The sequence below is a fragment of the Trifolium pratense genome, linkage group LG1 (genome assembly GCF_020283565.1).
Source record: "Trifolium pratense cultivar HEN17-A07 linkage group LG1, ARS_RC_1.1, whole genome shotgun sequence".
Classification (NCBI taxonomy): Eukaryota; Viridiplantae; Streptophyta; class Magnoliopsida; order Fabales; family Fabaceae; genus Trifolium; species Trifolium pratense.
This window is the reverse complement of record NC_060059.1, coordinates 49,432,739-49,457,918: the sequence shown is the minus strand read 5'-3', so window position 1 is coordinate 49,457,918 and position 25,180 is coordinate 49,432,739. Positions and strand designations below refer to the sequence as shown.

Here is a 25,180-nt window from a genome sequence, read left to right as displayed (position 1 = left end):
AAAAACAAAACACAGCTTAAAACAAGTGCTTAGAGTCCTAGGGTTTCTTAAGGAAAGCTAAGAGTTGATCAAATTTGTCGTTCAAAGATCCCACATTGGAAACTAAACCATCCACCTTGGTTTCCAATGTTTGGTGAGCAGCTCTTTGCCTTTCCAAACCTTCCTGCTGTTCTCTTAGGGCTTCTTGAAAGATCTGCAACTGATTAACCACCACAGGAGCTTGATCTTGAACCAAAGACACTTGTTCTTCAACCAAAGGTGTCTTGCCTTTATCAGAGGGTTCACCTTCCTCTGGATAGTCAATCATCAGCACATCCTCTTGATTCTGAAAAGCAAGCACATCATCCTCTGAAAAGTCCTCGGGTTGCAACTCATTTGCCAACTGGGCAACTCTTGCAGCAGCTTCTTCTAACCTTTCAGACTCAGACCTCTGAGCTTCAAGACTCTGAAACAGCTTGGAGTCTATCCAGATGACTTTGAAAGCGTTCAGACGATATTCAGCAGCAGCAAGAGCTTCCAGCTTAGCACGTTCAGACTCAGCATGATTAAAAGTGGTTAACCTTTTCAATTCAGCCCTAGCCAGACTTTCCCTCATGAAGCTTATCACATCCAAGTCTCTTCTTCCAACCACAGCCTTAATTTCCTCAGCAGCACCATCCAAAGCATTGCAAATCCTTGCCTTAATGCTTGAAACTTCCAAATCCACATCAGAAGGACAAACTAGAAACCTGTCCTTTAGCAAAGATAATCTAACCAAGTCTTTATGCAATTGAGTGGATAGATTATTGAATAGGTTAGATGATGAGGGTGAAGGATTGGGAATGGTAGAGATATTGGTTGATTCATTAGCAGGATTGTCAATAATGACAACTTCTGCCTCTGAAGGCTTGGGGGTACAAGTATGAATACGCTCAGGAGAAGCATATTCAGCACTTGGTTGAGGTTCAGGAATTGTTTCAGGAATTGGATTATCTGTTGGTTCAGGGTTAGATGGTTCAGGATTTTGATGTTGTGGGGATGCAGGTTCAGATGACAGAATTGGAGATGGTTGTTTAGTGGGAGAAGCTTTGTCAGGGTTTGGAGTGTGTGATGTAGGTTCAGATGGTGATATGATAGGTGTTTCTTTTTGTGGTTGAGGTTGAGGTGATTTAGGTTTTGGAGGTGATGAAGGTTTCTGGGTGAAGGTTTGGTTATTCAGAGGATCTGGACTAAGATGTTTTTCTAATTCTGATAGGGGGTTATCAGAGGTTGGAGTTTCAGAGGCTGGTAAAACAGTTCTGAGAGGTTTTGTGTAACCTATTCCAATCTCTTTTGCATTAAAGACATACTTAGTAGACTTACCTTTACCTTTAGGAGTAGGAGCAGGTCTTTTCCTCAACCTTGCAGCCAGAGTCTCTTCATCAGATTCAGTCTCATCTTCTGACTCAGTCTCTTCAGATGAGCTGGATACTTCAACAACAACAGGCTCTTTTGAAGCTTCTTCAGTAGCCTTGGTAGCATATTCTTCATGTTTTCTCTTAGTCCTTTGCTCAGCCATAGATTGTTCAACTTTAACTTTCTTTTGAGCCAAAAGATCTGGCTTAGGTAGATCATCTTGAGCTACAGCCTTTCTCTTTTGCTTCCTAGAAGGGTTATACTGGTTTGCAGGAGCCTTTGGAACCATACTCCTATCAACAATAAAACCTTCTCTTCTGAGCACTTCTAAGTAGTCCTGAATTACATGCTCAGCATCAGCTTCAGAAATAACAGGGTAGCCTTCAATGTACAGACGATCTTCAAGCCTAACAGAGAATTCTTGAGGAGGAGCAACAGGCTTAGATGCAATCAAACGCATTTTGGATAGAAAACTAGCATTCAGAATCTCAGGATAAAACTTCTTCTGAACCAATTCTGGGTGGAACTTCTGCAGGTTCTGAACCACGTGACCTTGATATAGAAGGTCTGACAACAACCTGGGATAAACTATAGTAGTTTTCCTCTGAGTCTTACTTGCAAAAATTGCTTCACAAATCCGTTCAAAAAAGTAATCTCCAAGATTAACTCTCTTCCTTGTCAGAAGGAAATATAACAAATGACGATGCGTCCAGGAGATTGTATTAGTCCCTCCAACTCTTGGACTGATAGAAGCAAGGATTATCTTGAACATCACTCTGCACTCGTCAGTCAATCCTTTGACTTTCCCTTTCAAAGAGAAGTCTGTGCAGATGAGATGCAGAAGATCATCTCTGTATCTTGTATCCTTTTCAAAAACATCTAACTCTATCCCAGAGTTAGGTAGACCAAGAAGAGCATTGAAATGAATTGGTGAGAAAGCCATATTCATCCCACAGATGTTAGACCTAATCTGAACACCTGTAAATTCCAGCAAGCCCATTTCCTTCCTAGTTTTACCCTTCAGACTAGGATCCCTCTCAATAGCAGCAATTTCTTCCTTCTTTGCTTCATGTTTATCAAACACTCTTGCTTTCATCCAAAATTTCTTAAGCAAGTCTGGGTAGATAGGACCGTTAAGCATGTCGAAGTACTTATCCCATCCTTGTGATGTAAAGTACTGCTTAACTTCAAAACCATTGGCAGACAAACTATCAAAGTCCACAATCTTCTCATACAGAAAACAGAGTTCAGATTCAGGAAACTCCATCTCGTTCCCAACAATCTGAAGATTCTTGAACATAAACGGTGGAATCTTTGTTGAAGAAGATGACGAAGGTCCGGCCATTGTTGGAGATTAGGGTAGGGTTTGGAAAACTAACGAGAGAGAAAGAAAGTGTGTTGGAGGTTTAGAGAGAATATGAAAGTGTAGGTTGTGAAAGTGAATAGTGTGCAAGTGTATTGTGTAAGTTTATTTAAATGAGTACAGTTAACATGAAAATAGCAAATTTGGGAAGTTACGCTAATTGACAGAAAGTTGAATACCAAAAATCATCATTAACCACCCACTACCTGACACACGTAGACCACGTGCAGAAATTTACTCGGTAACTGCTATTTTAATGGACAACTGTTCAGCAGTGAATACTAAACGTTTCCCACTTATATAGTTCAGAGCCTCTGAGATATTTAAAATTCTCTATCAGAGTTAGGTACTTCAGAGCTTGTGTTTCAGATGATCTGAATCATAAGTTCTGATATACATAACCTCTTACACTTTAAAAGCCCAAAAAAAAAATTTTCATTCAGAGATTGAAAACATGTTCAGATGTTTCTTTATAAAATCAAATCTTTCAACAGGTAAGGCTTTAGTAAATATGTCAGCCCATTGATTTTCAGTATCAACAAACTTAATATCTATAATGCCTCTCTGAACATAATCTCTGATAAAATGGTGTTTAATTTCAATATGTTTGGCTCTAGAGTGTAGGATAGGATTTTTAGATAAATGAATGGCTGCAGTATTGTCACAATATAAAGGAATATTGTTACTGCTTACCTGATAATCTTCTAACTGATATTTTAACCAGAGTAGTTGTGTACAACACTTAGCTGCTGAAATGTATTCTGCTTCTGCTGTAGACAAAGCTATAGTAGTTTGTCTCTTACTAGCCCAGGAGATAAGGTTTTCACCAACAAATTGACAATTGCCACTTGTGGATTTTCTTTCAATTTTATCTCCAGCATAGTCAGCATCACAGAATCCATTTAGCACATAATCATTGGATTTCTTATAGAGAAGTCCAAGATTAGTTGTTCCTTTCAGATACCTAAAGATTCTCTTTACAGCTGTAAGATGAGATTCTCTAGGATCTGACTGGAATCTTGCACATAAGCATACACTGAATAAAATATCTGGTCTAGAGGCTGTCAGATAGAGTAAGGAACCAATCATACCTCTGTAGACCTTTTGATCTACTTTTCCTTCATCATCTGACTTGCTCAAGTTGGTAGTTGAGTGCATAGGAGTGTTCATTATCTTGCAGTCATCTAGATTGAATTTCTTCAGAAGTTCCTTGGTATATTTTGATTGATGAACATAAGTTCCTTCCTTCTTCTGATTGATTTGAATTCCAAGAAAGAATTTCAATTCTCCCATCATGCTCATTTCAAATTCATCCTGCATTATCTTAGAAAAGTTCTTGCACAAGGAAGCATTAGTTGAACCAAAAATAATATCATCAACATAAATTTGAATGATTAAAATGTCTTCTTTGGTTGTTTTTCTAAAGAGTGTGCAGTCAACCTTTCCTTTTTCAAAACCCTTTTCAAGAAGGAAATTACTGAGTCTATCATACCAAGCTCTTGGAGCTTGTTTCAGACCATACAGTGATTTCTTCAATTTAAAAACATGTTCTGGGTTTGAGACATCTTCAAAACCAGGAGGTTGCTTAACATACACTTCTTCAGAAATAAAACCATTTAAGAAAGCACTTTTAACATCCATCTGATACAAAGTTATTCCATGATTAACAGCATAAGATAGAAGTAACCTGATTGCTTCAAGCCTAGCAACTGGTGCAAAGGTTTCAGTATAGTCAATCCCCTCTTGTTGACTATAACCTTGTGCAACCAATCTAGCCTTGTTTCTTACCACTTCACCTTGTTCATTCAGCTTGTTTCTGAATACCCATTTTGTTCCAATAATGTTCTTGTTTGAAGGTTTGGGCACTAGAGTCCAGACATCATTTCTTTGAAATTGATTCAGCTCTTCTTGCATTGCTACAATCCAAGCATCATCTTTCAGAGCTTCATCAATCTTTGAAGGTTCCATCATTGAGATAAGACCAACTAATGATTCCTCATTTCTCAGTTGAGATCTTGTCTTCCTTGGACTATCCTTGTTGCCTAAGATCAGTTCCTCTGGATGTGATGATTTGTATTTGAAGGTATTTCTTGGGGGCTCATCATCTTCAGACTCATCAACGTCAGGTTCAGCAGTTGCTTCAGTTCTTTGTTGTTCAGAGTCTGTAGGAACTGTTGTATTCAGAGGTTCTTCAGAGAATGGATGTTCTGAGTAGTTTGGAATATCTGAATATTGATCCTCTGATACCTGAAATCTAGACAAACCTTCCACAAGCTCTGACACTTGGTCAGGCTCTTTGTCATCAAATTTGACATGCATAGTTTCTTCCACAATATGTGTTTCAGAAATATACAGTCTGTATGCTTTTGAGCGTTCAGAGTATCCTATAAAAATACCCTTATAACCTCTAGCATCAAATTTCTTTAGATGGACTTTGTTATTTAAGATGTAACACGTACATCCAAACTGATGAAAATAAGAAATATCAGGTTTTCTTCCTTTGAATAATTCATAAGCAGTTTTGTTCAACTTAGATCTGATATAGATTCTATTTTGAACATAACATGCTGTGTTTACAGCTTCTGCCCATAAAAACTTTGCTACATTTGTTTCATGCATCATGGTTCTGGCCATTTCTTGCAGAGTTCTATTCTTCCTTTCTACAACCCCATTTTGTTGAGGAGTTCTAGGAGAAGAGAATTCATGCAAAATGCCATATTTTTCACAAAAGTTTTCAAAAGGTTCATTTTCAAATTCTCCACCATGATCACTTCTAACTTTTAAAATAGTGTAGCCTTTTTCATTTTGAATTTGTTTGCAGAAGATGCTAAACTCATCATAAGCTTCATCTTTTGTTCTTAGGAATTTTACCCAAGTCCACCTACTGTAGTCATCAACAATCACTAATCCATACTTCTTTCCATTGATAGAGGCAGTGTGAACTGGCCCAAAAAGATCAATGTGAAGAAGTTTCAATGGTCTTGAGGTAGAGACAATGTTCTTAGGTTTAAAAGATGATTTTGTAATCTTTCCTTTTTGACATGAACCACAAAGTGTGTTTGAGTGATATTTGATTTTAGGTAAACCTCTGACAAGGTCAAGCTTACTAAGCTTAGAGATTAACCTCCAGTTAGCATGGCCTAACCTCTTATGCCAGATCCATTTTTCTTCACTCAAGGTCAAAAGACACATCACTTTTTGTTCATTCAAATCAGAAAGATTAATTTTATAAACATTGTTCTTTCTCAGACCTTTGAATATCATGGAGTTATCAGATTGTTTAGAAACAGTACATGATTCCTTATTAAAGACAACTACATAACCATTGTCGCAAAATTGACTTATGCTCAATAGGTTATGTTTGAGTCCATCAACTAACCAAACATCATTAATAGATAGGGAAGAATTACCTACTGTACCTGTACCTATTATCTTTCCTTTTTGATTACCTCCAAAGCCAACAGATCCTCCTTCTTTCAGTGTCAGCTTGGAAAATAGTTGTTTGTCACCAGTCATATGCCTTGAACATCCACTATCCAAATACCATGAGTGTTTCATGATACTTCTTTGAGTGGCAGGCTGTATGAGAAACAACTTTAATCATTGCGATAGAACTCTTCATCAAGGTTAATGATAAAGTCATCCCAGTATTCTTCCTCTTCATTTATCAAGTTCTGATTGTTAACTTGAGAACTTGTCAGCCATTGGTCTAGGACATAAGCCCTTCTTCCTTTGCATAAGACTTGTTTCCACACTCTAGGTAGGACATATCCTTTCCTAGTTGGTAAATCTGAATGGTACATAATTTCAGCTTTTGGTACCCATCTTCTGGGTCCACGCTTGTTAGTCCACAAATGCTTATTATGTTGTCTAGTGTTGGAGAAAGATCTTGGTTTGGAATAATAATCTTTTTGAAACCTTTTCTTTTGAAATCTGTTATTTTTCCAGGATTTGGATTGTTTATGATTCCAGGGTTTGTATCTATCACCAATCCCATGTTCTGATTGATTATATCTACTGACTCTAGAATCATAAATAATCTGAGTCCTGTACTCCATCTGAGATTTAGAATTTTTTCTTTTAAGAACTTCTGATCCTTTAGATTGACTAGCTTCAGGTACTGAAGTTCCTTTGGATCCAGAATTTGAAGTTTCAGATGTTGAAGCTTTCAGAACTTCTGAACTAATGTTCTCAGGTTCTGAACAACTTCTATCTTCTAAACTTTTCTTTCCAGATCCTGAGGGACTTGGTTCCTCTGAGCTGTCAGCTTCTAAATCACTCAGATCATCATTGTCATTTTCAACCATACCAGGATTCTTTCCCTCTTCACTTGGTGGAACAACATAATAAACCCAAGATTTTCCAACCTTTTTGGCAAAGGTCTTTAGCTTTGAATATGTTCTACCATATTCATAGCCAAGTCCTTCTCCTCTATGTCTTAAAACATTATAAATTCTATTAGCAGCTTTGCTCTTCCCAAGGTTGAGATGCACAAACTGTTGAAGAGCTATTTCCTGCTCATCAATAGGTTTGTGACAAACAGCACAACCCTTTTCAAAGTCATTTACTCTATTCAGAGTTTCTTGATACAGACCTTGAAAATGTTCTGCTTGTTCAGTCAGAGTGTTAAGCTTTTCTTGTAAAACTTTTTGTTTACTTAACACTCTGAGATGTTTCTCAATGACCTTGTTAAGTGCAGTTATAAGTTGAGATTTAGAGCAGTCAGAAAATACCTCATCAGTTACTTCAGAGTCTGATTCTGATTCTGATTCTGATTCATCGTCTGAGTCTGCATCTGAGTCAGCTGAAGCCATCAGGGCTAGATTTGCCTCTTCTTCTTCCTCAACTTCTTCCTCAGATGATAGCTCTTCAAAAGTAGCCATCAGACTCTTTTTCAATTTGCTCTTGAATTGTTGCTTCTTTGAGCTGTATCTTTTGCTTTTGTCTTTAGCAGACATTTCTGGACAATCAGCAATAAAGTGTCCTGGCTTCTTACAGTTGAAGCAGTTCTTCTGATCATCCTTTTTGCTGACAAAATTTCTGGAGCTGTTACCTCTGAAATTTCTTTTGTTAAATCTGTTCCATTGCTGAAACTTGGTGAATAAAGCAAACTCATCCTCATTCATCTCATCCTCTTGACCATCAGCAGAAGATTCTTCTTCAATATCAAGAAGCTGAGTCTTAAGAGCCTTAGAAGTAGTCCTAGTTGACTGTAAAGCCACTGACTTAGACTTCTTCTTAGTGTCTGAGTCAGCATCCAGAACCATCTCATGGCTTCTGAGATTGCTTATCAGAGCTTCAAGACTCAGAGTCTTGAGATTTTGAGCTTCCTCTATTGCAGTGACCTTGGGTCTCCAAGCAATAGGAAGACTTCTCAGAATCTTCTGAACATGGTCATAGGTGGTATAACTCCTCTTAAGAGCTTTAAGGCCAGATACAAGGATTTGAAACCTTGTAAACATAGTCTAAATGTTTTCATCTTGTTGCATAGTGAATAGTTCATATTGCCTTATCAAAAGACTAGCTTTAGCCTCTTGAACCTTTTCATTACCATCATAGGTAGCACACATAGAATCAAAGATAGATTTAGCAGTAGACTTGTTCTCTATTCTGACATAATCCTCATGTCTAATAGCACCAACAACAATGTCCTTTACTCTATGATGCTTAGTGTAGGTCTTTAAGTTAGCTGGTGTGAGTAACTTTCTATGCTCAATGGACAATCTTCCATGTTCATTTAAGTTTTCAAAAGTTACTCCCAGCTCAACCAAATCCCACAACTCATGATCAATAGCAGTAATATTGCTATACAGTCTTTCCTTCCACCACTCAAATAATGATGCATCACCATTGAATATAGGGGCTTTTCTGTTGCCACTATGTTCATGTGATTCATTACTCAAGTAGTCAAAACCAAAGGCATTTCTAGGACCACCACCAGCTCCACTGGCCTCACCGGCTTCACCGGTTGTTCTAGTACTACTATCGTCTCCTCCAGACATAGTGTTCTCACAAGATCTTTACTGTCTCACTGTTAAGTGAAAGTAACAGACCAGAGCTCTGATACCAATTGAAGGTGTGAAAACACAAGAAGGGGGGGTTGAATTGTGTTTTAGTCAAGTTTAAAACTTTTTCAAGTTCTTAACTTAACTACAACGGCAGCGGATAAATAACACAATAAACACGATAAGAGAGAGAGAGAGATCACACAAGCAATTTATACTGGTTCCTCTCACAAAACGAGAGTAGTCCAGTCCCTTTGCACTTCCAAGGGAGTTCACTATAATCACACAAGATTACACCTGCTCAAGCACACAAGCAAGAGACTTCTCAACAATGCTTAAGCACACAAGCTTAAGACTTCACACTTAAGCACACAAGCTTAAGTTTCCTCAAGTAATAGTAAAGTATATGAAAATATACAATTGCTCTTAGATGAACCTAAAGAGAACAAATACAAAATAGTACAGAGTATTTGACTAAAGTGCAAAAGCACTTAACAGCGGTTCAGAGCTTGTATATCACAAAGTTCAGAGTTTGTTTAGCGCACGTTCAATCCTTAATGATGTATATTTGTTGTAGCTGATTCTTCTAGTATATATACCACTAGAAAAGAGTCGTTGTAAAAAGAACCGTTGGAGTTGATAATCTTTTGTCTTCAAGCAGTCTGTCTTGATGCAGTTTGGTTGTATCCAAAACTAAGAAAGAGTTTCAGGTACTTTGACTACAGCAGAGAAGACTTTCCTTATTCAGCTAACAGGTCTGAAGACCCACGTTCTCAAAAGAGGACAGACAAAACAAGAGTAGCTGAACTGATCAGGCTTGAAAGGTCCTTTTCTTCATTGGTAGAAGAGTTGACTTGCAAAGGGAATCTTCACAGATATCCAAAAGATCTTCAGAGGTTGATGAAGCTTTAGTCACTCAAGAAGTTCTGAAGACTTCATCATCTGAAGGTTGTATCTTCTGAAATCCAACATCTTCTGAGCGCTTGTGAACTTCTGAATTCACATCCTCTGAGCTTCACTCAGAGCTTATATGATGCTTATATCTGCGCACTTAAAATAAATTTTTAGTCCTTCCAATTGTTAATTAATACTTTGTTATCATCAAAACCTTTATAGATTTAGGGGCAAACATTTTTAAATCAATTTTGTTCCAACAAATGTAACAAAAATAGAAAAGAAAACTCAAAAGGATTGGCAAGAACTATAGGAATCAACTGCTTTGTGTTTAATCTATATTTAGCGGGAATCTATCAAGTTAGGTATGAGTAATAATTGTTTGTGTTACCCCAATTAAAATTTTGTTCTTATTTTCTTTTATTTATTATAATTTAATGTGGAAATTTGGTTGATGTGTATCTTTTTTTATAGTTTGGCTGATGTGTTATTCTTTCTTAATCAACATGCAAGTAAAGAGTTTATTGATCATTCCAAACTTGATAAAAAGTGTGCATAAATTATTATGCCTCTAAAAAATTATAATACCATACTTATACTTGAATATAAATTTTATATTGGCAAGTTAATATTCCAATGCATAAAAAAAAAGTTTTCTACTAACAAAAACAATAAAACAATGAAAGCAACTTAAAAGGGTTGTAAAATTAACACCTTAGGTTGTAAAATTAACTACATCAAAACAACAACAAATAGCTGATGTTGTAAAATAAATCTCCTAAAATCTAAACCAAAAAATAAAGAAAGTCATGTCTCATCTTTTGAAATTCTTCAAACATCAAACGTAACTTTTTTGATCTTGATAAGATTCCACTGAGCGAGGCTTTCAACTGGTTTCAATACGGGATTATTGTATCTCCTGTCTCTAGCATTAGACTTCTTCACATTCTTTCCAACTAACATAGCAACATTTGTTTTGTCCTTCTTAGCAAGTTTCCACTGTTCAGAGTTTTCAATCGGCTTTAACATTGGATGAACGTAACAACGATATCTAGCATTGAGATTGACTTCATTTGTCTTCTCGTTACCAAAATCAGTCTTCTTTTGGAGGAACTTGCATTGATCATCACTTTTTGTACAAGAGGTACAAAAAGGGCCATTGAGACAAGCCTTGGTGGTACAATAAAGAGAAAAAGGAGAAAGGTATGTGTTGTTGGATTGAGCCATTGAATACTATGAAGATGAATATGAGAGAGATTGTGTTTTTGGCAAATAAGTTTGTAAATATTGTATAAAGCTTAATAATGAAAACAATAAGTGTTATTTGTTAAACCTCATAGTACTACTTTACTTATATAGGCTATTGATTTAGATTTTATGTTTTTATTTCTAGAATAAAATCTTTTTTTTTTTAAACAAATCTTCCTAAGTTGGTTAACTAAAAAGATTTTGCATGGTTAAAATATATATATTTCTTTTAACTAAACAAATCTTCTAAACAAATCTTTTCCTTATCTTGAAATTTTAGTTTCTTAACTTGGGGGTTTGGTAAATAGATTGACTAACTAGATAAATCTTTTTTTTTTTTAAGACAATAAATCTTTTTGCAGTAGCGGCTAAAATATTTTCTTAAGTTTGTCTACTAAATCTTTCTACGTTTGTAACCAAATTTTTTATATGATCGAATACTGACCACTGCTTGATAGGCTCTAATGTCTTATCATTTGGATTAATTTTAAAAAAATTATCAAAGTGCCACATGCTTATAAAAAAAAACGCCACACATTGAAAATAATTGACACAAATGCCACACTTTTAATTGGGACCCACTGCCCAAATTCAATACATTACCGTCATTTGAGATGACGTTTTTGAGCTTGTAGCAAAATTTTGTTTCCTTCAGCCATTGGAAATAGCATTTTCAATATTTTTTTATTTTAAAAATAGATAAATAGTTTAAAACAAACTAAATAAAAATTAAAAATACATTTAAATAATATAATATACTCTGAAACATGGACACTTTTAAAATAGTGAAGTATACTAAGTATTTTTATTTTTAAACTAGTTAGAAATTTTACTATTAAGGTGAATAAGTTATGTGTCCAGTATTTGAACCACGTCCCCTGTACATTTTAAATATCTTATATCACCAAGGAATTTAAACTTAGTCAAAAAAATATAGTTGTGGTTCGGCGTGTTTTAAAAAATGATGGACATTTATCAACTTGAGCGTATTGTAATGTCCGACATCGGAATTATCGACATTTACTGTCTATCATGCTTCTTCAGCCTTTTCTTACAGCTATTGATGGCATTAACATGCTCATCAACGATCTTGGTCCAACACCGGAATTATATATATTCCTCTCATGCAATGGAGTCAGATACATTATTCTATTCACTTAAAATCTTTGCTGCACACTTACTAATTTGAACGTCAGAGCACTTCGAGATACAAAACCCCTCCCATTCACCGGAATGGAAAAGGAGCACCACATACAGATACAAACCCCGCCTATTCACTTAAACTATTTATTAATTTTTAAAATTTTAATAAAAATCTTAAAAATGCCATTTCAAATGGCTGATATGTGAAGGAAACAAAATTTAGCTGTAAGCTCAAAAATGTATCTCAATGGCGGTAACGTATTGAATTTGGGCATATTTTTAAAATTTTGAATTCTTTTTGGAAATTATATTTAGTATATTATAGAAACTCTTAAAAAGTTTAATTATTTTACAAGGATGAATTAAATATGAATTTTTAAGTTTTTGTAGTTAAAAAAAAACCAAATTTAATAATCTTTTATTAAAAAAATACTAATTTTTGAATATCTTTTAGGTACAAGGTAAATAAATAACAAAAGAATAATTTTAATTAAACATGAATTATAAATCACCAAATTAGTTCCTGATCAATATTTCAAAAAGGTTTATGACTCAGTCAAATTTTATATATATTAGTCCTTTAAAATAACAAGTTAGAGATTAAATTGATAATAACTAAATAAATTTAGAGACCAAATTGGTCGAACATATATCATAGCCCCTCCAATTGGCCAATCAAAATTGGCGACGACTATCCAAGCTCCTTTGATTGTGACCACTGTCCAAAAACCTGACTTTTGACCATGTTCACATTTTAGATTGTGAACAATATTCAAATTGGACGACATGAACCTTTGTTTTTCTTCTAAGTTTTGCGTTTTTACAATGCTCGAGCGCTAGAATGTGAGGAAGTCATTTTTGAAAATCTAAGGTAGAGCAAAAAAGAAAAGTAAGGGGGTGAGAAAAGTAATTCTCCATAACAAAAATCCCTTTTCTTTTTTGGGCTTTGGCCCGTTTGTCTTTACCGTCGGAAAATAAAAAAAAAAACTGCCAATTGTCATGTCCGGTGTTGAATCTCCGGCCGTTTATTGTCACCGTCGTCGCCATTCGCCACCCGTGTTCTACTCCCCGGGTTCGTTGATTTTCCTTCAACTCTCACTTCGAATTTTGAAATTTTTTCTTCAACTAGTATTGTAGAATCATTCTCCACCGCAAAATACTAGCTAGGGTTTCAACCTTGTAATGATTATGCTTTTTTTTTTTTTTTTGTGTTCTGAAATATAATCGTTACTTTAGGTTTCTCTTTTGCCTAGCGTAAGAATCTGAGGATAATAGAATGGGTAGTAGTAAGAGTAGGAAAGAAAGAAGAAGAAGAAAATCGGATGATTCTGCATCCGAGTCAACTTCTTCACAATCTGATGATTTGGATAGAAGCCGGAGAAGTGGTCACCGGAGTGACCGGAGGTCACGAAGGCGGAGGAGCCGGCATGAATCGGATTCTGAAAGTTTTTCGGATGACAGTGGTAGTGATAGGGATGGAAGGAAGAGAAAATCTTCCAGGAAAATTACTGAAGAGGAAATAGCACAGTACTTGGCTAAAAAGGCACAGAGAAAGGTTTGAATTTTCTTAATTATTTATATTTTATTATGTTTTTTATTACTTGATTTGGTTTGAAGAGTGTGTTTGATGTTGCATTCTTTTTGGTTTTATGTCCAGGCATTGAAAGTTGCTAAGAAATTGAAGACTCATACTGTGTCGGGATATTCCAATGATTCAAATCCATTTGGTGATTCCAATCTTAATGAGAAGTAAGTTCCTATCTTCACCCTTATTTTTTTTTTTCTTCCAGAGTTTATATTGTATTTAATTTTTCATATAGTAAAAACTTTAAACTTGTTTCATGTTGGTTAGTATATAAAAGTGATAAATTTTCTAGATATGTATTTGTAACTCATATGCAGTATACATACAGTATGTAGTTTGAAGAAACTTTATATTTGTAGAGAGTGTCGCAGTAGGCACTAGGTAATTATGGAGTTATAATGTCAGTGTATGGCATGTGTAAGTATAATTATTGTTTGAGTTGAGATTCCTCCTTATTGTTGGTCGCTCGACAATTTTATTTTGGAAGACGATTGAACAAGAAAACAATTGAATAACCTTGGAGTGAATATTTATCACATTGAAGTTTTTGGTGACTGGTCGCTACTTGCTACTATTTGTTAAGTTATGGTAGAAAGCTTTTAGCTTTTTGTTTGCTTGTCGGGGTTAATGTTTAGCAGCAGTTGTTGTCAGATGACTTTGATATATCCACTCTTCATTTTTTTTCTGTTTTATTTGGTTCCAATAAGGTTGCAAATTTATTGACATTGCTATGTTCTAGAAGCGGTGACTAGCTTATCTATCTAGAAATTAATGTATTAGTAGTTGAGTGATATTTAGGTGCATTATCATCTTATTTACAAACATGCTATTTGTAGGTTTGTTTGGCGGAAGAAGATTGAGCGTGATGTTGTTGTTCAAGGTGTGCCTATTGATGAATTTTCGGTTAAAGCTGAGAAAAAGAGACAGAGAGAACGGATGGTATGCAATTTTCTCCAAAAAATGTTTTAGTATGTTAGGGAAATATGCATATAGAATGTAGACTACCTTACAATTTGAAATGATTTCAACTTGTATTATACAGGATCTTGTTATTATTACTATATATAATATATATGCAGTTGCCAACTTGCCACCAGTAATTAGTTATTTTGTTGTTGTGACTGATATTTTTTTGAATCAACATTGTGACTGATATTTCACTTGCTTCACATATCAATATGCTTCATACACCCTGAGTTATTGATTTGAGTTATGATGATGTGGTCAAACAAAACAATCAAACATCCCATATACCATTTATCATTCACTAATTTCTTGTTAAAATTATAATGCAGGCGGAAATAGAAAAGGTGAAAAAAAGAAGAGAAGAAAGGGCACTTGAGAAAGCACGACACGAGGAAGAAATGGTAAGTCCATTCGATTAACTTGTTATTAATTCTCATTTTGATGTTAGAAGAAGATTCTGTTCTGGGTACCACCTGTATGTCTTGGGCTCTAGGCTATATTCTATTGTGACTTGCCAATTATTCCCAAACCTTGTTAGTGCATAAATATGTTACATATACTTTTTTCTTTTTTTTTAATGTATGCACATTATCTTATGCAGGCATTGTTAGCTAGAGAACGTGCTCGAGCTGAGTTCCAGGACTGGGAAAAAAGAGAAGAGGAGGTATGGTTAATGGTTGCTTGAATTGCTTTCTTATAAAATAAAATAGTACTGGCAATCTGACTACTAAAACAATTTCATATGCAGTTTCATTTTGATCAAAGCAAATTTAGGTCTGAGATTAGATTGCGTGAAGGACGTGCCAAGCCAATTGATGTCCTGACCAAGCATCTTGATGGCTCTGATGATTTGGATATAGAAATAAATGAACCATACACAGTCTTCAAGGTTAATATTTGGCTTTACGATAGCAATATGTTTCTTTTCCTTTAACTGTTGTAAATTATAATTATAATGTAAGACAGTTCTCAAAAACTTATCAAACCCTTTCCTTTGTGTGACTAAAGACAATTTAGCATTAAATGTCAATATTCGACAAATTGCATAATGATTTGACGTTTATGGTGCAGGGTTTGACAGTGAATGAAATGGAAGAGCTCCGTGATGATATCAAAATGCATTTGGACCTTGACAGGGCCACGCCAACCCATGTAGAATATTGGGAGGTATCTTCCTTTTTCCATTGCCTGTTTAGTTATGTCATAGTTCTGCAAATAATATTTTGACAGGGAAACGCCAACCCATGTAGAATATTTGAGCTACAACCTCTGAACTAACAACTGTTCCTGGTTGTTTTTCAGTCCGGGTTTTTAAATACTCTCATAGTAAAATTATGAAAATTATCTAATGATGAAGAGGAAATATCATCCATTTGTTTTTGTTCTTATATATACTTGCATATTCATGGAATTTGGGCTTTAGGCATAACTCGACCCTTCAGCACCAACTTCTAAGGCGAGAACCGGTCAAGCCTTACATGCTCTAATCTATAGTCGATCTCTCAGGTGTGAACATCTAATACCTGGAGTAATGCGGGTGGAATACATGGATCCCAACACATCCATTACTAGACATCTATAGCGTGGACATATGCAGCTAATATAACAAAGATCTTAGTCCAATAACAAATCTAGGATCTAGGGTGGACTCTAATACCATCTTAGAATTTGAGCTTCAAGCCTAACTCAACCTCATAAAACCGGCTTGTAAGGTGAGTGTTGCCCAAGCCTTATAAGGCACTAATCTCTAGTTGATGTGGAGCTCTCAAATCTCGACACCCCTCTCAAGCTTAGGACTAGACATCTGAAGCGTGGACTAATGTGGGTGGAATAATAGGGATCTCAACATATACAATCATGCCAAATAATTGATGGTTTTGAATTTAAACTCTTTGGGAATAGCTTTGGAATAATATCTTTTAATCATTTAGTTTTAATTTCTAAAAGTGTATGAGCACAATCATTTAATTTTAATTTCTAAAAGTGTATGAGCACAATATCTTCTATGCAGTTCTTAGTGCCACCGAAATTGAAAACAACTATTTGCAATGATATGATCTCATATCAAGTATAGACTTTAAAATTGGTTTACGTATGAAAAAATTATTCCATTTCTTTTAATCTGATGCGGTGGAGTGAAGACTAACTTAGTGATAATATTGGGGGAATCAAAACGATTTGTTCATGATTTTCATTGATTTGGGAAAGGCAAATGATGATTTTCTTAAAAAGGTATTGTGGAAGGCCCTAAGAATATAATAGTTTGGATTGCTTATGATAGAGTAGTCTAAGATATGTGAGGGGGTCACAGTTAATGTGAGGAAACCATATGGCGGATACAAAATATTTTGCCGTAGCTAATGATTCACATGAAGGTCTTTGTTGACCGTTTATCTTGGTTTTAGGTTTGCTTTGACTGCTTATCATTTTTATCTTGGTTTTACATATCCTAGAGACAGGGCCATTGTACATGTTTTTTGCTTATGATTTAGTCATATTTAAAAAGTCAAATAAATAAGAAAATGCAAAGATAGAGACATGAAGACAGGCCATGGAAACATATGGTTTTTACTTGAGTAGAAGTAAAACATAGTATATGGAATACACTTAGTAGAAGGCACTTAAATCCTAGATTAGAGACGATATTGGAGAACATATGATACCACAAATATCATGACTTGGGCACCTTTGGTTCATCACACAAAATGACGGGGAGACAGAGAGAGATGTAAACTGTAGGATCCAACTAGGAGGGTGAATTAAATGGAGGATTGGTTTGGGTGTGATTTGTGATAGATAAATGTTACTCAAGCTTATTTTTATTTATTTTTCTAAAGCATTAGACCAGCAATGCTATATAGGGTTGAATGTTGGGTGATAAATAGCAAATAAGTAAGGTCAATGCTATAGAGGTGAGAATATTATAGGGTGTGGATGATCATTTATGTATGTTTTTTCTTACATACAACTATGTATATGTCTTGGTATGTTTATAGAAGCATCATTATGCAACTATTTATGTCTTATAGGCACTGAGGCCCAAAAGAATTAGTTGTCTTCTTAATATTCTCCTCTTCTGTTTCAGCTAACTTATATGGTCATTGTGGCTGGCTTCCTTAACATGTAATGCTATGCATCTTGGCACTTAATTAGTCCTTTCATAACTCATGTTTGAAGTTGAACATTTCTTGGTCAATATCTTTATCTAGGCACTCCTATTGGTGAGTGATTGGGAGCTAGCTGAAGCTCGAAAAAAAGATGCACTTGATCGAGCTAGGGTGCGTGGAGAAGAACCTCCAGCTGAGGTGCTTGCAGAACAGAGAGGTCTGCATTACAGTGTTGAACCAGAAGTGAAGAAGCTTTTGGAGGGGAAGACACGTGCAGAATTGGAAGCTATGCAGGCGCATATTGAGTCAGAAATGCGTACTGGTGCAGCAAAGCTTGTTGAGTACTGGGAGACTGTTTTAAAGCACCTCCGCATATATAAGGCCAAGGTAATCCCCCTAGCATTTTATTTTTGTATTTTATATACATGCCTTAAATTAATGGATTATGCCATAAATTAATGGATTATTTCACTCTTCATTATTAATTTGCTGCAATACAGGCTTGTTTAAAGGAAATTCATGCTAAAATGTTACGCAAGCATTTGCATCGCCTTGAAAAACCATCAGAGGGTGAAGATAAATTGGAAGATGATCATGTTATGAAATCTGATGAAGATATTGAGGATCATGTTGAATGTATAACTTTCTTGTCACTGTTTAAAATACGGGGACTCTTTTATACACTTCCTCAGTTCCTCTATTCAAAATTTCATATTGATATTTCCCTGATGTTTTTTATGCAGTCCAATCCGCAAACAGGTCGCTTTCTCCAGAACCCATTAAAGGAGAGGATCAAGAATTTGAAGAGGAGGCTGGGTCCTTTTCACCAGAACTGTTTCATGGTGATGAAAATGAGGAAGCTATTGACCCTGAAGAGGACAGAGCTCTACTGGTAAATTTTACTTAACACTTAATCTAATGGTCTTGTGTCTCTGAGTTTGTGTTTCTGTTAAGTGTTAAGTATATAGGCTAACTCACAAACTTGTCCAATGATGGTGCATTTATAGGAACAAAAACGTATGGCTGTAAAGGAAGAACAGCAGAAACGAATTCAGGAAGCAATGGCTTCAAAGCCTGCTCCTTCAGAAGATAATTTTGAGATGAAAGCCATGAAAGCTATGGGAGCTATGGAAGAAGGAGATGTAATGTTCGGCTCTGGTGCTGAAGTGAATCTGGATTCACAGGTATTTTGTCTTTTGGTCATTTATATGATTTCCACTCTGTAAAAAGGCAGCGAATGCTTGTCACTTTCCATGATATTTAAAAAATTTCTAATATGTTGTGTCAAAAATTCTAATATGTTAATTACTATTAGATTGAAAATATTTAGTTAGTTGGAATACAAAGTTCTGAAATCCTAGAATGCCATTATAATGGAGATGGGTGGTTAACAACTTACAGTAGGATAGTTTTGTGCATCACATTAAATATTATCTTATCATATCCTTTGGGCTTTAGTAAGTTGGCACTGGGTAAATATACTTCTGATGATATGTTTTGTTATTTTAAAGTTTCTTATGTAAGTGATAAATGTTGGTGCAGGTCTATTGGTGGCATGACAAATACAGGCCCAGGAAACCAAAGTATTTCAACCGTGTTCATACAGGATATGAGTGGAACAAATATAATCAGACTCACTATGATCATGACAACCCACCTCCAAAGGTCGTACAAGGGTATAAATTTAATATTTTCTACCCGGACCTCGTAGACAAGATAAAAGCTCCAACTTACACTATTGAGAAGGATGGAAGCAATGGTGAGACTTGCATCATAAGATTCCATGCAGGGCCACCATATGAAGACATTGTAAGTCTACTGTTCTTGATAGTCTGAAGGGTCTTTTTTTTTTCCGACCAAGTTACTTATTTCATGTGTCTTGACAGGCTTTCCGCATTGTAAACAAAGAATGGGAATATTCTCACAAGAAAGGTTTTAAGTGCACGTTTGAACGTGGAATTCTACACGTATACTTCAATTTCAAACGCCACCGCTACCGTAGATAATTTCAGGCACTGGCTCGCTTTCTGGTTAACTTTTCATGCAAACTTGAGGAAGCTACGTTTCTACCACTTTGGAGTAAAATGTATGTGAAGGTGTTGTCAGTAGGGTTTCTTTTAGATATTCGGAAGACTTAAGTTACTTCTAGCCAAATTTGACTGATATTGATAGTACATGTAACATGAAATTCAAAGTTGAAAGAATCAGTAGTGATGAACAGCCGCTGTCCTGAACATGGGTACAACAAATGTGAATCACGGTCCGTGCTTGGAAACAATTGATGTGTGGTGCAAGAACACAAAAAATGAAAAACAACTAATGTTTATATATTTGTGGTCTCGTCTCACGAGTTTTTGGATTCCTGGCAAGATCCTGTATTGAACTATTGAATTGAATACAAATAATCAACTTGTTCAGCAATGTTTCAATCTTATCATTGTTTTTTTATGCCGGTCCAGAAACAGGTAAAATTGTACGTTCATTCACATCAAGGACAAACTAAGTCCTGTCTGGTAGAGGTCGTCCTACTAGGGCAGAGATTATCTTCTCATAGTTTGCTAACATAGCATTCTGAATATTAAACCAGTGCATTAGCCTTCAACAATCTTTACGGCAGTCCTGCAGAACCCAAAATTGTTGAAATTAACTACAAGAGTGCTTTAACATAGGAATAAATCTTTTTTGAAACTATCACTTACCCGAATGGACTTTGTTTGATAGCAAGCAGTTCAACATCCATCTGCAGGCCGAATGTTGCAAAGGTGAAAACGGTATATTGCATAAAATCCACTTTAATGTAATATGTGATGTAACAATATAAAACTGCAGAAATAGACAGAGCCCTAATGATAAATGCAGAGAAACTACAAAAGATTCAAGATTGGTCTTTTTCTCTTATTAGGGTTTTTCTTTCTTACAGTCACAGATATCTATATTTGGAAGGGGTAGCTTAAAGTGGTAGAATAGAATTAGCTGGTGTGAATCTTGCATTCAGCTTGGTGTCCAAAGGAGACAGATTCACCTTACTAAAGAAATAGAAAAGAAAATTAAGCCTAAGGAATTTGATCATTTGAAATGGTGGTGGTGTTAATGGAACTCATAAATTGAATAATACAACATAGACTAATATTCAATTTATGCAGAGGCAAAAGCATATAGTATGAGTCTTGTGGCTGTAGTATATATCAAATTACAGGAATACATCAGTGTAAATCACCTCTATTGTTGCATTTGGAGGGATTTCTTGGACTCCCTTGCTTCCATAGGCAAGTTCAGGAGGAACAAGTAACAGTCGCTGCAGAAAACCAACTAAATTACTGTTTATTGGCGCGGCGCAAATGCTGATAGTGTGCTAAAATAATATTGTTTAAAGATAATATGCTTGAATAATTATACAGTAATTAACTAGACAAAGATGAAATAAAACAAAACAAAATCTTGAGCAAGATAAATTCCAATTCAATGTAGTTTTTCATTAGTATATCTTGAGTGAAGCTTTCATTTACTGATATTCATGATTTCAATGAAATTTGTAACAGAAAACAGATATTTGCATGCTGCTAGAATAACTTCTCACCTGGCCTCCAACTCGCATGCCCTCGACTCCTAAATCCAAACCTTTTAGGACATTCCCTCTCTTAGATTCGCCTACATCAAATCCATACGGCTGCAATAATTTAAGGATGTTCTCATTAATCAGTCAAGAAGAAAAATCTTGCAATAAAATTATGTCTTAGATTTATAGTTGATCATCAAGAAAATGATTTTATTCATGTGTTATCATTATGTAATAGGAAGAACCTGTTAACTTATACAACAGTCAATTAAAGGATAAGTAGATTGTGGTCGAGTTACGCAGATCATACCGTTCCTCCTCCAACGCCCATTCCTTGTCTACTAGTCATAAAGGTGATGCCCCTCCATTTAGCAACATAGTGAATCTACAATATGAAAATCTGATTATTTAAAACTTTTGATATAAAACTTAATCACTAATAAACTGCATTTACAAATGAAAATCTTGAGTTATATGAGTCAGGTCTGTGTATAAACATGCAAACGCACTAATGAGTGAAACTTATTTAACTGAGTCACAACCGTACTGCGACACGCGATCCTTTCACAGCTTCAGCTCCATCCCCAACCTTCAAATCATAGTACCTGAACATATCAGAATTTTATCACATACTGCCCCCTAACCAATTGTATATAACTTAAAAAATGAAATCAGCATGTAAAAGTGGCGAAAGTTTCAAGATTACACCACCAAGGAAAAAACCTAATTAAAGACTAGTTTACCAATGAAACAAAAAATTCCTGTATGAGCTATTACTCATTAGTAATTTGAGTCAGCTAACAAAGTTGAATAGAAAAATACACAATCAAAACAGTTTCAGAGGTAATCAACATATACTTACTTCAGACCATTAGGCAAGGTTTTGTAATCACTTTCAGGAATTTTGGCTCCTCTTAACTGCAGAAAAACACTATTCCAATTAGTACTCATATTTTCATAACAGAGATGTTATTTGAACATCACCTTGGGATACCAAAATTCGACAAAGTTTTAAGCATTTAACGTAGTTCAAATATATGTAGGGATGGCGATGGGTAGGGTATGGGTATGGTACTATAGTACCCATCCCCATACCCACAGATTGAAAAAATACCCGTACCCATCCCCATACCCGCGTGGGTAACAACTTTTGCCCCCGTCCCCATACCCTATAGGTATCTAAGTACCCATACCCGTACCCGTTACCCGCATTTTTACTAAAAATAAATTGATCAATTATAAAATATCATATAATTTTAATAGAATTAAAAAAATTTCAAAGATTTTAATATTGACTAATAAAAATTATAAACAAAATTATTACTAACCTTATGTTAAAGTTCATATTTATGTTAAATATTCACATTATTTTTATATTATGTTATAAATAAACATTTTTATTAAAAATATGTAATAGTTTAGTAGAGTGGTATTGTTTTAAATTGATTTATATATATATATATTATAATATAATAATATAAATAAAATAAATAAATATATATTATGCGGGTATGGGGCGGGGTGGGTACTAAGGTACCCGTACCCGTACCCATACCCGTTCATTTTTGCGGGTAATTACCCATACTCGTGCCCGTACCCAAAATGCGGGTTTTTACCCTACCCGTTGTGGGTAATTTTTGCGGGTACCCTCTGGGTATGGGTCAAATTGTCATCCCTAAATATATGGTAGTTCAATGATTAGTTGAAAATTGAATAATACATTAACCATCGACTGAATTTTATTAACCACGACGATCTTAGATGTTTCAACTACATGTAGATTTGAACACCTGAAAATCGTGGTTAATAAAGTTCGGTAGATGACTAATAACTTATGACACCTAATATATCTATCAACCAAATCTAACATTTCATAACCACAAATTTGAACTTCTGTTTAAAAGTTTTTCAAATTTTGGTATCACAAATCGATATTCAAATAACATTTCTATTTTCAGAATCATCGTTCATTTTTTCTTTATGATGAGGACACATACAGCTCTTCTACTAGTGCTAACAGCTTCAGCCACATCACATGCATAAACTCCAGCAACTGATCACATAAATAAATAAAATTAAATTAAGTTACGAATCTTGTAATTCTAGCATTAAATGTCACACACGCGCGCACACATACACACGCATATTTATCATCAACTATATTAACTAACTAACTAACTAACATGTGGTAAGGAGACAAGTCAGTAATGTTCTCCTTCCTTCAATCTGTAAAGACACATTGATTGGTTCTACAGAAGTATTATTGGAAGAAGACTGTGAACAGCTGCATTGTAATAACTTATTTGAAGTTTTGTTGTAAATTCTTTTTTGTGTTCCTGTGGAGTTAAACAATTCAATTGTCTTAGATTCTGTTTAGATAAGAAAAAGAGTAATTAAGAAAATTGTAGAGTTGAGAGAAGTTACTTGTCAAGAAATTGGTGGTGAGAGGGCAATGAAGGAGCAAAGGATGGAGCTGATGGCTGAGAAGAGAAAGTTCCATGATCTTGGTTTGTTCAATTTGTTAATGTATAGTTTATATTTATTATTATTAGCTTTTTATATTTTTCTTTTCTTTTTAGTATGGTTTAAGAGGGGAAAGAGAGAAAGAAAAATATAGAGAGAGGATAAGGTTGATTCTATCCACAATTTTCAGAAATCATTTAGGACTTGACTTACACCAGGACTTCAAAAATTAGATTGGATTATTGACATTTATTATATATGTCATCAACAAAACCATCAACATATACCTATCAATACAATCTTAATTAATAGGTTCCTCTACTTCTATAATACAAGTACTAATATAAACTAATAAAAATCAAGTTGTAGTTTCGAATCCTGCGATCGGAAGAGAGTTGGAACCACTTAATGTCAGAACCGACTCCTGAATCAGATTAAACTGACGGTAAAAAAATAAATAAAAAATCAAGTTCTAGTTTGCTATTCTGAATATCTTCACCGGAATTCAAAGTCAAAATTTTGTAGTTGTATTCAAGGTTGTCGGGATGGAGTTTTTACCTGCACTCGTTTTGTCTAGGTAAATTTGACACGTAAATTCGACTCGTAAAATTGTATGAGTTTATCAAAAATTAAAATAATATTAAAATTATTATGTACATAGCATATATACTAATATAATACTATAAAACTGCAAATATTTCAAAATATAAACTTAATTATAAAGACAAAATATACCAAATCACAATATAAATAGCATGATGTCTATAAACTTATATCAAAATATATAATTATCGTACCAAATTATATAAACGTCCAAATAACAATCTAAGATAAGAAGGTTCATAAGTTTCCAAAATCATTAAAAGTTAAATTATCCAAAAAAAAAAATAGAGTTATTCAAATAAGAAAATTTTGGATTTTTTTTCTTGTTGTTGTTGGTCTTTTTGGTGATATTGTTCTTCTTGATGGTGTTGTTGATGATGCTTGTTGTTTTTCATAATGTTTTTGTGAAAATTGATTTTTTTATTTACGAAAATTATATTTTTATGAAATAATTCCAAGTGATATTAAAAATTAATCCAAAAAAAATAAAATTTCAACTAAGCTTGCCACGTCATAAAAAATGAATATTCTAAATCTAAGTGGCACTGAAAAATGAATATTCTAAATCTAAATGACACTGAGAGGGTAAATGATGGAATCTTCATATTACAATGGGGAAATCGAATTTTTTTTTTTACGGGAAAAACGAAAGTCGTCCATAACACGGGCGCAAAAGATCTATTAACCCATAAAAATATGACTCTTGAAGTCATGCAAATCAATTACCAAGAATACCACCAATCAATTACATTCATTATACCACCAATTAGTTACAAAGTTTAAATTAAAAAATTAAAATTTTAATATTGATAAATCATACACAATTCTCTCATTCTCATGTATTAAATTTAACTTTTGGAGTCATGCATATCA

At 34.7% G+C, this 25,180-nt stretch overlaps 2 protein-coding genes across 3 annotated transcripts; one reads left to right on the top strand and one right to left on the bottom strand.

Annotated features, from left to right (window-relative positions):
- The first annotated feature begins 12,663 nt into the window (after positions 1–12,663).
- On the top strand, positions 12,664–19,919 carry LOC123904545 (cactin-like). Its single transcript, XM_045954197.1, has 14 exons — positions 12,664–13,099; positions 13,264–13,582; positions 13,685–13,776; positions 14,449–14,551; positions 14,908–14,979; positions 15,180–15,242; positions 15,327–15,467; positions 15,650–15,745; positions 17,788–18,072; positions 18,186–18,321; positions 18,429–18,577; positions 18,693–18,869; positions 19,228–19,494; positions 19,572–19,919. The coding sequence occupies exons 2-14, from the start codon at positions 13,304–13,306 to the stop codon at positions 19,689–19,691; spliced, it is 1,980 nt and encodes a 659-aa protein (XP_045810153.1). The 5' UTR covers positions 12,664–13,099; positions 13,264–13,303; the 3' UTR covers positions 19,692–19,919.
- A 72-nt stretch (positions 19,920–19,991) lies between these two features.
- LOC123904555 (peptidyl-prolyl cis-trans isomerase FKBP16-4, chloroplastic) lies at positions 19,992–23,838 on the bottom strand. 2 transcript variants are annotated; one of them, XM_045954207.1, is made up of 10 exons: positions 23,666–23,833; positions 23,425–23,577; positions 23,239–23,294; positions 22,104–22,159; positions 21,789–21,846; positions 21,552–21,626; positions 21,263–21,352; positions 20,903–20,980; positions 20,385–20,425; positions 19,992–20,304 (listed from the first exon to the last, which is right to left on the bottom strand). In XM_045954207.1, exons 1-10 carry the CDS (start codon positions 23,739–23,741, stop codon positions 20,277–20,279), a joined length of 711 nt encoding a protein of 236 aa, XP_045810163.1. In that variant the 5' UTR covers positions 23,742–23,833; the 3' UTR covers positions 19,992–20,276. The 2 variants fall into 2 exon arrangements, with proteins under 2 accessions (XP_045810163.1, XP_045810170.1); XM_045954214.1 differs by having other exon boundaries at positions 20,275–20,304; positions 20,903–20,994; positions 23,666–23,838.
- Between the last annotated feature and the right edge of the window lie 1,342 nt (positions 23,839–25,180).